This window comes from Carlito syrichta, unplaced genomic scaffold, assembly GCF_000164805.1.
Source record: "Carlito syrichta isolate Samal-C Ts95f unplaced genomic scaffold, Tarsius_syrichta-2.0.1 Scaffold312739, whole genome shotgun sequence".
Lineage (NCBI taxonomy): Eukaryota > Metazoa > Chordata > Mammalia > Primates > Tarsiidae > Carlito > Carlito syrichta.
The window spans coordinates 882951-897801 of NW_007256835.1; the positions used below are offsets into that span (position 1 = coordinate 882951).

Sequence of the window (14851 nt, forward strand, 5' to 3'; positions counted from 1 at the left end):
GGAGCAGCCACTGCACTCCAGTCTGGGTGACAGAGTGAGACTCCAACTCAAAAAAAATTATTTAAAAAAAAAGAAAGAAAGAAAGAAAGAAATGCCACTATTCAACTCCTTACCTTCCTCCAACAACTACTCCCCTCTCTCCTCTTTATCGCAAAATTTCTTGAAAGAGCTATCTCCACTCAGTTTGCTCATGTTTCACCTCCCATTCACCCCTCAACCCTCTGCAATCACAATCACACCATTAAGTATCTCCCCACCAAGGACATTAATGATTTCCATGTTGCTAAATACGACCTACTTCTTCAGGCTCATCTTGCTTGACACATAATACTAATGCTGGCTGTCTATCCAGCTTCTGTTTCTCTGTTCTTCCTTTCTAGTCAAACCCCTTTTATTCAGGTTTCTATTCTGTCCTAATGTATTTCAGGGATGGGTACCCCGACTTATGGGTAGATAGCTTCTGGGCCAGAGCATGGCTTTCCCCTGGTAACCGTCATAGTACAGGTGGGCAGATTGACCAAACTGACTCAGTCAGATTGAAAACTATGATTGGGAAGAGAAGACTACTCCCCTCTCCCTTTTGTTCTTGCTCTTTCTCTTTTATATAACCTATTTTGTTAAAATTTATTTTGTTGGACATGTTTGATTAATTGCAGTCCAAACCATCTAACTGATACATTTAATTCTACTGACTATTCCTCTCCTTCAAATACTCTTCCTATGGCTTCAATAACTCTTGCCATCCTTACCAATCCTGGTTTTCCTTCTACAGCTCTGGCTACTACTTATCAAACTCCTAAAGTGAAGGGACATTGGCTTTTTCACTCCATGGGGATGTTGTTAAGTGTAATGACATACATTAAAGACAGCTTTCTGAGAAGCTCTCCAATAGTAAAGAAATTTAATTAAGCCAGGAGGAAAAATGGCCCATTAATAAACCAATCAATCACTGTTATACCAAGGTGAACACTGGTAAATATGACCTGTTTTCTACTTTGTGTCTTTTAAAATGACACTGCTGGTGGTTACCAGTGTGTCATGAAAGACAAAGAACCTAATGACAAACAAGTTCTGTGCTGCAGATCCAGTTTCTGCTACTCTGAAGTCAGTTACTTGGTAGGAGGGCTGGAGATGGGGGTGCTTCAGTATTTCCAGGCAGTCCTGTGGCTTATCCCTCAAGCAGCCATTGGACTGACGTGTGTCACCCAGGGCAACCCAGATGGGAGTAGGTCATACGACCTGGCCTGACTGCCTAGGACTGTTTCAGAGGAGGGCTGCGGAAAAGCCAGCTCATCAGGTATAATCAACAGGCTCATTATGCCCAGAGTCACAAAGAATATGACATGGTGTTCCTCTCTTAGGGCTATTTGGTCAAAGGCATGAAGCAGGTCTTATTTATATTTCTCTCATTACAAAGCACAGCACTTGGTAAATATTAAAACACTCAGCATATATTTGACTTAGTGAATTAAGAAAAATTGGTACTGTATGTCCTCCAGGAGTTTAATCTAGAGTTTAATAAAAATGAGTCTATTCTAGAATGGGAAATGCAGGGACTTAAGGCTCTGGTTTTGAAGTCAGAAAAGATCCCAACTCAAGTTCCAACCACACTAACCCCAGTTCTCATATCTTGAAAGTGGAGGTGATAAGCCGGGCTCGGTGGCTCAGCCTGTAATCCCACGACTTTGGGAGGCTGAGGTGAGTGGATTGCCTGAGCCCACGGGTTCGAGACCCGCCTGGGCAACGAGACCTCAACTCTACAATAAATCAAAAAATCAAGCCAGGCTCGGTGGCTCAGCCTGTAATCCCGCACCTTTGGGAGGCTGAGGTGAGTGGATTGCCTGAGCCTGCGGGTTCAAGACCCGCCCGGGCAACTTGGCGAGACCTCATCTGTACAATAAATCCCCCAAAAAAATCAGCCAGGCGTAGTAGCACATGTCTGTAATTCCGAAGCCCAGCAGGTTGAGGCTGCGGTGGCCGGGAGCGGCCACTGCACTCCAGTCTGGGTGACAGAGTGAGACTCCAACTCAAAAAAAAAAAAGAAAGAAAGTGGAGGTGATAACATATGCAGTAGATGGTTATATGCGAGGATTAGAAGATATTTGTATCTCACTTGTGCCTATGACAACTCTGAAACAATACCTATTATTCTTTTTTTTTTTTTTGAGTTAGGCTGGAGTGTCCTGGCATGATCACAGTTCACCACAGTCTTGACCTCCTGGGCTGAGGCGATCCTTCCACCTCAGTCTTCCAAGTAGCTGGAACTACAGGTGCGCACTACCACGCCCAGCTAATTTTTGACTTATTGTAGAGATGAGATTTCGCCAAGTTGCCCAGGCGGGTCTCGAACCCGCGGGCTCAGGCAATCCACTCACTTCAGCCTCCCAAAGCGCTGGGATTACAGGCTGAGCCACCGAGTCCGGCTCCTATTATTCTTTTTGTTTCTGTCCTTCCTAATTTAAAGGCAGGGGCTACACTGACCTTATTTATTTTGTTATAGCTAGTAAGAGCATAGAGTATACATTCAAGAATATTTACCAGCTAGGCACTGTGGCTCATACTTGTAATCCCAGTACTTTAGGAGGATGAGATGCGAGGATTGCTTGAGCCCAGGAGTTTGAGACCAGCCTGAACAACGTACAAGACCTTGTTTCTACAAAAGCAATAACAAAACAAAACAGAAAAACTTAGCCAGGCGTGGTGGCACTCATTTATAAACCAAGCTATTTGGGAGGCTGCGGAGAAAGGATTGCCTGAGGCCAGGAGGTTGAGGCTGTAATCAGCTGAGATCATGCCACTGCACTCCAGCCTGGGTGATAGACTGAGACTCTGACTCAAAAAAATAAAAAAGCAAGTTTAAGCATCTATACATATACATGTATTTTCATGTTTTCAAATCCTGTGACAAATAAGAAATGGCTTTATGTGCCTGAGAAAGTTAACTGTATTCTCTGATTACTCATTTTGAAGTTCATATTTGCAAGAAGGAAAAAGCCCTTCTGTTTCAGGAAGATCGCTGACCAGTTCTACTATAGCTATAACCTAATAAAGGTTTAAAATGAAATGAACATTATGAAGATCACGTGTTGCATTAACTAGTCAAATTTTGTATGTATTCATTCAAATTTTTGTGGGTATATTGGGTAAATTATAACAAAATCAGATAAGAGACAAGAAATAGGGCTTATTGATTTTTTTGTCAACTTCTTCAGACCATGAATATCTGAATACATGGTACCATGTGCCACAATTAGAGTTTTTTTTTTTTTTTTTTGAGTTGAGTCTCACTCCGTCGCCCAGACTGGAGTGCAGTGGCACGCTTCCAGCCACCGCAGCCTCGACCTGCTGGGCTCCAGTGATCCTTCCACCTCAGCCTTCCAAGTAGCTGGAACTACAGGCACGCGCTACCACGCCCAGCTAATTTTTAAAATATACAATATTTTTGAAATATACTGTCTTGCCAAGTTGCCCAGGCGGGTCTCAAACCCGCGGGCTCAGGCAAACCACTCACCTCGGCCTCCCAAAGTGCTGGGATTATAGGCTAAGCCACTGAGCCCGGCCCACAATTATAGTTTTAATAAGCCTTTCTGAATTTCCAATTTAACAGAATGTAGTAACATGCATGTGAATGACATGCTGGCTTGTGTGTGTGTGTATGTGCACACTAAGCATACATACACTGAGACATATTAGACTAAGCACAAGCGCACACACACACACACACACTTTTTTTTGAGTTGTTGTCTCATTCCATTGCCCAGGCTGGAGTGCAGTGGCACACTCATGGCCACCCCAGCGTCGACTTGCTGGGCTCAGGCGATCCTTCCACCTCAGTCTTCCAAGCAGCAGGAACTATAGGCATGTGCTACTATTCCCGGCTAATTTTTTGATTTATTGTCGAGATGAGGTCTCACCAAGTTACCCAGGCCATTCTCGAACCCATGGGCTCAGGCAATTCTTTCACCTCAGCCTCCCAAAGTGCTGAGATTATAGGCTTGAGCTACTGCACCTGGCCCACATGCACAATTTTTAAAGGAATTCTATCTCTCATCAAAGTGGTTTACCTTCTGTCAGTTTAATATATCTGGCAAAGCTCTAAATATAGAGTAAATGATTAATAAGTATATCAGTTGACTTGAATTGTGGAATTATTTAAAAAATTGATACATAATGGATATATATATTTTTGGGGTACAGGTGATAATTTAATACATTTGTATTATTTGTAAAGACCAAATCAGCATACTGGGATATCTGTCATATTAAATGTCTTTTCTTTATGCTACAAACATTCACATTATTTTCTTCTAGCTATTTTGAAATATACAATATATTATTTTAAACAATAGTCACCCTACTGATCTGTCAAACACTAGGTCTTATTTCTTCTAACAAACTGTATATTTGTATCCATTAATCAGTTTCTCTTCATCCCGTCCTCCTCACTACTATTCCTGGTCTCTGGTAATCACCAACCTACTCTCCATCTTCATACTATCCACATTTTTTTTAGCTCCCACATACGAATGAGAACTTGCAAGATTTGTCTTTCTATACCTGACTTATTTTACTTAAAGCAGTGCTCTCCAATTCCATCCATGTTGCTGCAAATGACATCATTTCATTCTTTATGGCTCAATAGTATTATTTCATTATGAATAGATACCACATTTTCTTTATCTAGTTATTTGATGAACACAGGTTGATTCTATATTTTTGCTACTGTGAATAGTGCAGTGATAAACATGGGGGTGCAGGTATCATTTTTTTTTTTTTTAGTTGGAGTCTCTCTCTGACTACCAGGCTGGAGTGCAGTGGTATGCTCACGACCAACGCAGCCTTGACCTGCTGGGCTTCGGCGATCCTTCTACCTCAGACTTCCAAGTAGCTGGAACCATAGGCACACACCACCATGCCTGGCTAATTTTTTTTTATTGATTGTAGAGACGAGGTTTCGCCATGTTGCTCAGGCTGGTCTCGAACCCCTGGGCTCAGACAATCCTTTTGCCTCTGCCTTTTTTTTGTTTTTGTTTTTGAGTTGGAGAATCACTCTGTCGCCCAGACTGGAGTGCAGTGGCCGCTCCCGGCCACCGCAGCCTTGACCTGCTGGGTTCCGGTGATCCTTCCACCTCAGCCTTCCAAGTAGCTGGAATTACAGGCATGCGTTACCCACGCCCGGCTGATTTTTTGATTTATTGTAGAGATGAGGTCTCGCTGCCCAGGAGGGTCTTGAACACATGGGCTGAGGCAATCCACTCACCTCAGCCTCCCAAAGGCGCGGGATTACAGGCTGAGCCACCAAGCCTGGCTATTGCCTCTGCCTTCCAAAATGCTGGGATTATAGGCATGAGCTACTCCGCCTGGCTTTTTAAAAATTTTTTTATTTTTATTTTTTATTTTTTTTTGAGTTGGAGTCTCACTGTGTCACCCAGACTGGAGTGCAGTGGCCACTCCTGACCACCGCAGCCTCGACCTGCTGGGCTCTGGCGATCCTTCCGCCTCAGCCTTCCAAGTAGCTGGAACTACAGGCGCGCGCTACCACACCCGGCTGATTTTTTTTTTTTAATTTATTGTAGAGATGAGATCTCACCAAGTTGCCCAGGCGGGTCTCGAACCCGCGGGCTCAGGCAATCCACTCACCTCAGCCTCCCATAGGCGTGGGATTACAGGCTGAGCCACCAAGCCCGGCTGCGGCTGGCTTTTTAATATACTGATTCCTTTTTCATTGACTAAAGGCCCAGTAGTGGGACTTCTGGATCACATGGTAGTTCTACTTTTAGTTTTTTGAGAAATCTTCATACTGTTTTCCATAATGGCTGCACTATTTTTCCTTCCCACCAACAGTGCATGTCTCTTTAATAATAGCTATTCTAACTATTACCAAGGTAATATTAAAATACAGCTGTAAATGATAAAAAAAGTTTAAAATTAACAAAAAATATGTTTCTTTTGACTATTAAAAATATAAGGAGCCAGCTGGCCTTCACTCTCTCTCTCTTCAAGCCATCATATTTAAACAACGGTGAGCCTGGGACTGAGTAGCTATTTATTTCCTGCAATATGAAGTTTAGCTGCTAGACACCAAAGAAACAACACAAAACTAAAAAATGGTGAAAATCCTAGTTGCACTCTTCATTTTGGGAAGCATATCCTCCTGGATTCTTTTTTTCTTTTCTTTTTTTTGAGTTGGAGTCTCACTCTGTCACCCAGACTGGAGGGTAGTGGCACGCTCCCGGCCACCACAGCCTCAACCTGCTGGGCTCTGGTGATCCTTCTGCCTCAGCCTTCCAAGTAGCCGGGACTATAGGCGCATGCTACCTCGCCTGGCTAATTTTTGATTTACTGTATAGACAAGGTCTTGCCAAGTTGCCCAGGTGGATCTTGAACCTGCTGGCTCAGGCAATCCACTCGCCTCCCCAGCCTCCCAAAATGCTGGGATTACAGGTTGAGCCACTGAGCCTGGCCCCTCCTGGATTCTTAAAGATATGGTGACCCCAGATGCTAGTGAAGGGCTGCTCACAGAACACAGAGCATCATAGACTTTCACACAGAGAAAGTGTAGTCTGTGGCCAAGACAAAATTCTACAGAGAAAATGGGAGGAAGATAGACATGTGAGAAAGAGTGTGGACGTGATGGCTTTTGTTGAAATACAAGGTGGGATTTTGCTAGTCACTGGTGTCATTGCTTCAGACATCATTGTGGTTGTAAGGAAAATAAGAGGAAGGTAATAAAAAGTTGAAGAACTGTGCTATCTTGACAACATAAAAAAAACCAAACAACTCGCTATGCTTGTGTTAAAAGACAACCCACTGATATGCTGTCATGTAGTTCTCAAGCTGTGGAGAGCCCTCACTTTCCAAAAGCAATGGAAAGCAAGATAATTCACAAGGCTTGCAGCTCTTGAAATATTTTCTTTTTATATACATTTGATTAAACTAGGTTTGTAAAGTAAAACATAAAAAACAGGGGAGCAAAATTAAGGTAAATCAAACCATGTTAGACACTAACTGTAGCTGGGCTTGGTGGCTCAGTCTGTAATCCCGCGCTTTGGGAGGCTGAGGTGAGTGGATTGCCTGAGCCCGCGTGTTCAAGACCCACCTGGGCAGCAAGACCTCATCTCTACAATAAATCAAAAAATTAGCCAGGCTTGGTAGTGCATGCCTATAATTCCGGCTCCTTGGAAGGCTGAGGTGGAAGGATCGCCGGAGCCCAGCAGGTCCGGCCACTGCACTCCAGTCTGGGCAACAGAGTGAGACTCCAACTCAAAAAAATAAAAATAAAAATAAGAAACTGTAACTGTGGCTTCATTTTGAATATTCTCTGTTCTTGGTATAATGAAAAACAATCTGGAAATATCTATATGTATACATGTATACAAATACATGTATATAAAATACTTCAAATTCATAAAGACTAGCCCCAAGAGGGCGCTTCTGCAATGGAAAGAGACTACCAAGGTGATTTCCTTTAGATGCTTGAGTGTTAGGCACATATTTTCAGACTTTTGAAGAGAAACTCCTATTGCAAGTCCTGTATTTTCTATAGCCAGATGCTTGTATTTCTTTTTTTGTTTTTTGTTTTTTTTTTTTGAGTTAGAATCTCACTCTATCACCCAGGCTAGAGTGCAGTAGCACATTCATAGCCACCGCAGCCTCGACCTGCTGGGCTCAGGTGATCCTTCTGCCTCAGCCTTCCAAATAGTTGGAAATACAGGGACATGCCACCATGCCCAGCTAATTTTTTTATTTATCGTAGAGGCAAAGTCTTACCAAGTTGCCCAGGCTGGTCTCGAACCCCTGGTCTCAGGCAATCCTGTCACCTAGGATTCCCAAAGTGCTGGGATTATAGGCATGAGTCACCGCGCCTGGCAGATGCTCGTATTTCAAAGGTAGCTATCCATAACTTAGATTCCAAGTGTTCTTAACTAGAAAGTCAATGTATCTAGTACTTGATAAATGAATTCTTTTGCTATTTTTTGTTTTTTAGAGATAGGGTCTTGCTAGGTTGCCCAGGCTGGAGCACAGTGGATATTCACAGGTACAATAATAGCCCACTAAAGCCTCAAACTCCTGGGGCCAAGCGATCCTCCTACCTCGGTCTCTCAAGTTACTAGGACTACAGAGCATACCACCATGCCCTACTAGAGATGGGGTCCTCATGTTGCCCAGGCTGGGCTCAAGCTCCTGGCCTCAAGTGATCCTCCTGCTTCAGCTTCTGGAGTAGCTGGGAGTACAGGAATGAGCCACCTTTCCAAACTAATCCTTGCACTATTAATAGCAGATCAAGATGCTTGCCCTGGCATGGTGGCTCCTACATGTAACCTTAGCTACTTGGGAAGTTAAGGATGGAGGATTCCTTGAGCTAGCACTTGAGGCTACAGGAAGCTATGATCATGCCACTGCACTCTAGCCCAGAGGAGAGTCAAGCAAGTCCCCATTTCTTTTTTTTTTTTTTTTTAGTTGGAGTCTCACTCTGTCACCCAGACTGGAGTGCAGTGGCCGCTCCCGGCCACCGCAGCCTTGACTTGCTGGGCTCCGGCGATCCTTCCGCCTCAGCCTTCCGAGTAGCCGGAATTACAGGCATGCGCTACCACACCCGGCTAATTTTTTGATTTATTGTAGAGATGAGGTCTCACTGCCCAGGCAGGTCTCGAACCTGCGGGCTCAGGCGATCCACTCACCTCAGCCTCCCAAAGGCGCGGGATTATAGGCTGAGCCACCGAGTCTGGCTCCCATTGCTTAAAAAATAAAAAAGAACTGTAAAAATGTCATGTTGTACATAGTGTGTTATGAATGTGCTTAGAATAATGTGCTCAAGCTTAAAAACTTTGCTGGTAAAACAGAGAAATCAGGATTTTTTCCATCATCACTTTTTAGTGTAATGCTTTAGCACATTTTTAAGTATGGCACACATGATAATGGTTTTATTTTAAAACAGATTAAAGTACAGTCATGTATCACTTAATGATGGGGAAATGCTCTAAGAAATGCATAGCTAGGTGATTTCATCATTGTACAAACATTATAGGGTATACTTACATAAACCTAGATGGTATACCCTACTACACACCTAGGCTAAATGCAGTATAGTCTCTTAGTCCACAAATCTGCTACTGTACTAAATACTGTCAGCTACTATAACACAATGATATTTGTGTATCTAAACATAGGAAAGGTACAGTAAAAATATAATATAATGTGATTCATCACTGTCAGATGACTCATATATACAATCCATCACTGACTGAACATAATTAAGCAGTTCCATTTAATTACTATTAGAAATGAAATGTTGGTATCTCTACCTAAAGAGACTTCCTTGATCAGCTCAGCAGCAGCATGGCAACCCTGAACAAGTATCCTGATCCAAGTCGAGAGATCCCGATGTGTCTCCACCCTGAAGAGATGCATCTCAATGCCCTGCCGAGAGCCTGTCCTGGTAGCAAACGTAAGGTCAGATCCGAGTGAGGGGGATCGACATCCAGAGCCAGAATGAACCAACCTAGGACCACAAAGAGAGCAGAGATGACAAGTAATTACTGCATTATCAGAGGAAAATGTCAGAAATGTATGCTCATTGATAAGCAGAAATTAATAAAAATCCACTAGCAATTTTTGGATAAGTATATCTCAAAGCAAAATTTAGTCTGTGAAGTAGACACCATTCTGTTTTCCCATAAAATGATCCTTGGTGTCACAGGATACTGGGCAGGATGAACCATGGTCCCAATCCCAATTTTCCATGGGTTCTTGTTTCTTTTTTGAGTTGGTATCTCACTCTGTCACCCAGGGTGGAGAGCAGTGGCACTCAAGGCCACCACAGCCTCAACCTGCTGGGCCCAGGCAATCTTTTCACCTCAGCCTTCCAAGTAGCTGGAACCGCAGGCATGTGCCACCATGCCCAGCTAATTAAAAAAAAAAAATTTTACTATAGAGACAAGGTCTTGCCAAGTTGCAAAGGCTAGTCTCAAATCCCTAGACTCAGGCAATCCTCTTGCCTCAGCCTCCCCAAATGCTGAGATTACCGGTGTGAGCCATCATGCCCAGTCCATGGGTTCTTTCATGCTCTCAAGAGGTTATGCATATAAAAAAGATACAATTTTGATTAGGAAATGGTATTTAGAAAATTACCAGCAATAACTTTAGAGGAGAAATATGCTCCTGTAAGTAAAAATGGGTCAGTAACTGCATTTCAAACCGTTCGGCCAAAAACTTTTTGTAAAACATTTTTTAAATTTAAATTTAAATTTAATGTGGCCAGGCTCGGTGGCTCAGCCTGTAATCCCACGCCTTGGGAGGCCAAGGTGAGTGAATTGCCTGAGCCCGCAGGTTCGAGACCCGCCTGGGCAACTTGGCGAGACCTCATCTCTACAATAAAAATTTAAAAAATTAGCCAGGCATGGTAGTGAACGCCTATAGTTCCAGGTACTTGGAAGGCTGAAGTGGAAGGATTGCTGGAGCCCAGCAGGCCGAGGCTGCGGTGGCCGGGAGCGACCACTGTACTCCAGTCTGAGCGACTGAGTGAGCCAACTCAAAAAAAAAAAAAAATTAATAGATGTGGGGCACAATTCAGGGTTAAGTATACAAGTGGTCATTGTACAGGTGAAGTTTGGGCCTCCCTTTGGTCCCTACTTGCCTGGTTTGGGATCAGGTAACTTTATGGATGTTTTGTGCCCCTCTTCCCACTCTCCCCTGACAGTATCCTGCTACTACCAGTTCCTTTCTTATATTATGACAAATGTTCAGGGTCTGCTTATGAGTGAGAACATGTGGTACCCAGTTCTTTGTTTCTGAGATAGAGCACTGAGTATTATAGACTATAAATCCATCCAAGTTGCTGCAAAATCCATAATTTTGCCCTTTATGGTTGCATAATTTTCCATCATGTATATGTTCATTTTCTTTATCCAGTCCACTTTTGATGGGCAGCATGGTTGTTTCCATGTATTTGCTATTGTGAATAATGCTTCAATAAACATGTATGTGCAGGTATCTTTTTTATAGAATGATTTGAGTTCCTTCAGGTATATTCCCAGAAGGGGGATTGCTGGGTCGTATGGAAGGTTGATTTTTAAGGAATTGCCACAGTTTTCCACAGAGGCTGTACTAGTTTACGCTCCCATCAATAGTGTACCCTTTCCCTCGCAACGTCTCCAGGATCTGTTGTTTTTGAGTTATTGATGATGGCTATCCCGACTAGAGTTGGGTGGTATCTTAGTATGGTATGTATGTATGTATGTGTGTATTTATTTGTTTGTTTGTTTGAGTCGGAGTCTCACTCTGTTGCCTAGGCTGGAGTGCAGTGGCACACTCACGGCCACTGTAGCCTTAACCTGCTGGGCTCAGGCGATCCTTCCACCTTAGCCTTCCAAGTAGTTGGAACTGCAGGCACACGCCACCATATCTGGCTAATTTTTGATTTTCTGTAAAGATGAGGTCTCACCAAATTGTCCAGGCTGGTCTCAAACCTGTGGGCTCAGGTAGTCCTCTCACCTCCACCTCCCAAAGTGCTGGGATTATAGGTGTGAGCCACCACGCCTGGCCTCTCAGTATGTTTTTAATTTGGACTTCTTTGATGATTAATGAGGCTGAGTATTTTTTCATGTATCTGTTGGCTGCTCATATGTCTTCTTTGAGAAGTGTCTATTTGTATCTTTTGCCCACTTTTTTTTTTTTTAGTTGGAGTCTCATTCTGTCACCCAGGCTGGAGTACAGTGGCATGCTCACGGTCACCCCAGCATCGACCTGCTGGGATCTGGCGATGCGATCCTTCTGCCTCAGCCTTCCAAATAGCTGGTCTTACAGGTGTGTGCTACCATGTCTGGCTAATTTTTTTGATTTATTGTAGAGACAAGTTCTTCCCAAGTTGCCCGGGCTGGTCTCGAAACACGCAGGCTCAGGCAATCCACTTGCCTTGGCCTCCCAAAGTTCTGGGATTACAGGCTGAGCCACTGAGCCTGGCCTGTTCATTTTTTAATAGGGCTGTTTGTTTTTTTTCTTTTGGTATGTTTCCATGGGCTGTCTCTGTGCTTTCTTCATGGTTTCTTTTGCTTTGCAGAAGATTTTCAGTTTGATTAGGTCCCACTTGTCTGTCTTATCTTATATGGTATGGGCATTTGGAGTTTTGATCAGGAATTAGTTGCTTATTTCAATTTCTGTAAAGGTGTCTCCTATGTTTCCAAGATTCTTATAGTTTGAGGTTTTAAGTTTAGGTCTTTGATTTATTTACAGCTGATTTTTGTGTATGGTGATAGGTAGGAGTCCTGTTTCAATTTTCCGTATGCGGACAGCCAGTTTTCCCAGCACCATTTACTGAATAGGTTGTCCTCTCCACAGTGGTTGTTGGTGGAGGCTTTATCAAAGATGAGTTGGTTGAGAAATTGAGGTTTTGCTTCTGGAATCTCTATCCTGTTCCATTGGCTTATATGCCTGTTCTTTTACCAATACCAAGCTGTTTTTAATATTGTAGACTTATAATAAAGTTTAAAGTCTAGAAGTGTGATACCTCCCACTTTGTTTCTTTTGCTGAGGATTATATTGGCTATTCATGGTCATTTATGTTTTCAGAAGAATTTCTTTTTTTTCATTTCTAGTTCTGAGAAGAATGATGTTGGCAATTTAATGGGTATTGCGTTGAATCTGTAGATTGCCTTTGGTAGGACGGACATCAAAACAATGTTGATTCTTCCAATCCATGAGCATAGAATATTTTTCCATTTGTATGTGTTGTCTTTGATTTCTTTGAGCAGCATTTTGTAGTTTTCATTATAAAAGTATTTTAAAACATTTTTATTTTTTGTCTAATCAGCCCAATAACTTCTTTTTTTTTTTTTTTTGAGTTGGAGTCTCACTCTGTCTCCCAGACTGGAGTGCAGTGGCGGCTCCCGGCCACCGCAGTCTCAACCTACTGGGCTCCAGCGATCCTTCCACCTCAGCCTTCCAAGTAGCCGGAATTACAGGCATGTGCTACCACGCCCGGCTGATTTTTTGATTTATTGTAGAGATGAGGTCTCGCTGCCCAGGCAGGTCTCAAACCTGCGGGCTCAGACAATCCATTCACCTCAGCCTCCAAAAGGCGCAGGATTACAGGCTGAGCCACTGAGCCCGGCTAGCCCAATAACTTCTAATAGCAGTAGCTAGTGAACACTATTCTGGGGGTGACAGATTAAGAGCCACAGCAAACATAAAATTGGGTTTTATCTAAAAATTTCATGCTGTTTTTGCATTTGACTCCAGAATTCCTTGACCTGTGATGAAATGTTATGTCTAATAAAATTCAGAATAAATAAAACTGTCTTTGTTCACAGATGACATGACTGTCTATGTAGAAAAATCCCAAAGACTAGACAAAATAAGTAAAACAAAAAAACCCTCTTAGAACTAATAAGCAATTACAGCAAGGTTGCAATACATAGGGTAAATACAGAAAAGTCAGTTGCTTTGACCTATTGGAACTTGAAATTAAAAACACATTATCATTTATATCAATACCATAAAAATGAAATGCTTAGACATAAATCTAACAAAATATGTACAGGATCTCTATGAGGAAAACTACAAAATTTTGATGAAAGAAATCAAAGAGCTAAATAAATGGAGACATTTTATGTTCATGGGTAGAAAGATGTCAGCTCTCCTCGAGGTGATCTACATATTTAACACAATTCCAATTAAAATCCTAGCAAATTATTTTGTGGATGCTGACAAAATGATTCCAAAGTTTATAATGAAAGGCAAAAGACCCAGATGGCCAACATGGTACTAAAGAAGAATAAAAGTTGAAAACTGACACTACTCAACTTTAAGATGCACTGTAAAACTACAGTAATCAAGACAATGTGAAACTGGTAAAAGAAGAGGCAAATTGGTTAATGGAACAGAATAGAGAACTCAGAAACAGACCCACACAAATACATCAACTAATCTTTGACAAAAGAGTAAAGGTGATTCAATGAAGAAAGAGTAGTCTTTTCAACAAATGGTGCTGGCAATTAAGTAGACAACCATATGAGAAAAAAAAAAAGAAAAGGCTGGGCTTGGTGGCTTAGCCTGTAATCCCAGCACTTTGGGAGCCTGTGGCAAGTGGATTGTTTGCGACTATGGGTTCAAGACCAGCCCGGGTAACTTGGCAAAACCTATCTCTACAATAAATTTAAAAAAAAATTAGCCAGGTATGGTAGCATGTGCCGGTAGTTCCAGCTACTTGGAAAGCTGAGACGGAAAGATTGCCGGAGCCCAGCAGGTCAATGCTGGGGTGGCTGTGACCCAGCCTGGGTGGCAAAGTGAGACTCCAACTCAAAAAAAAAAAAAGAAAATCAAAAAAGTAAATCAAAATGAATCTGAGACCTATGTGTAAAATACGAAAATAGAAAATTTCTAGTAGATAACATTGTGGTTTTTTTTTTTAGTTGGAATCTCACTCTGTTGCCCGGACTGGAATGCAGTGGCATGCTCATGGCCACTGCAGCCTCGACCTGCTGGGTTCAAGTGATCCTTCCACCTCAGCCTTTCAAGTAGCTGGTAACTACAGGCACATGCAACCATGTCTGGCTAATTTTTTCATGTATTGTAGAGATGAGGTCTCGCCAAGTTGTGCAGGCTGGTCTTAAACCCCTGGACTCAGGCAATCTTCTTGTCTCCACCTCCCAAAGTACTGGGATTACAGGTGTGACCCACTGAGCCCAGCCTAGATACAACATTAAAAGCACAATCCATGAAACAAAAAATTGGTAAATTGGACTTTATTGAAATTTAAAACTTCTGATAAAGACACTGCAAAGCAGCCGGGCTGGGTGGCTCAGTCTGTAATCCCGCACTTTGGGAGGCTGAGGTGAGTGGATTGCCTGAGCCC

At 42.6% G+C, this 14851-nt stretch overlaps 1 protein-coding gene across 1 annotated transcript in view; it reads right to left on the reverse strand.

The window, feature by feature from the left end:
* VPS4A (vacuolar protein sorting 4 homolog A) overlaps positions 1-14851 on the reverse strand; it is a 176001-nt gene that overhangs the window by 44144 nt on the left and 117006 nt on the right. The window contains exon 5 of the mRNA XM_021718565.1: positions 9306-9502. Coding sequence (XP_021574240.1) covers positions 9306-9502 — 197 coding nt within the window. The remainder of the gene's footprint in view (positions 1-9305; positions 9503-14851) is intronic.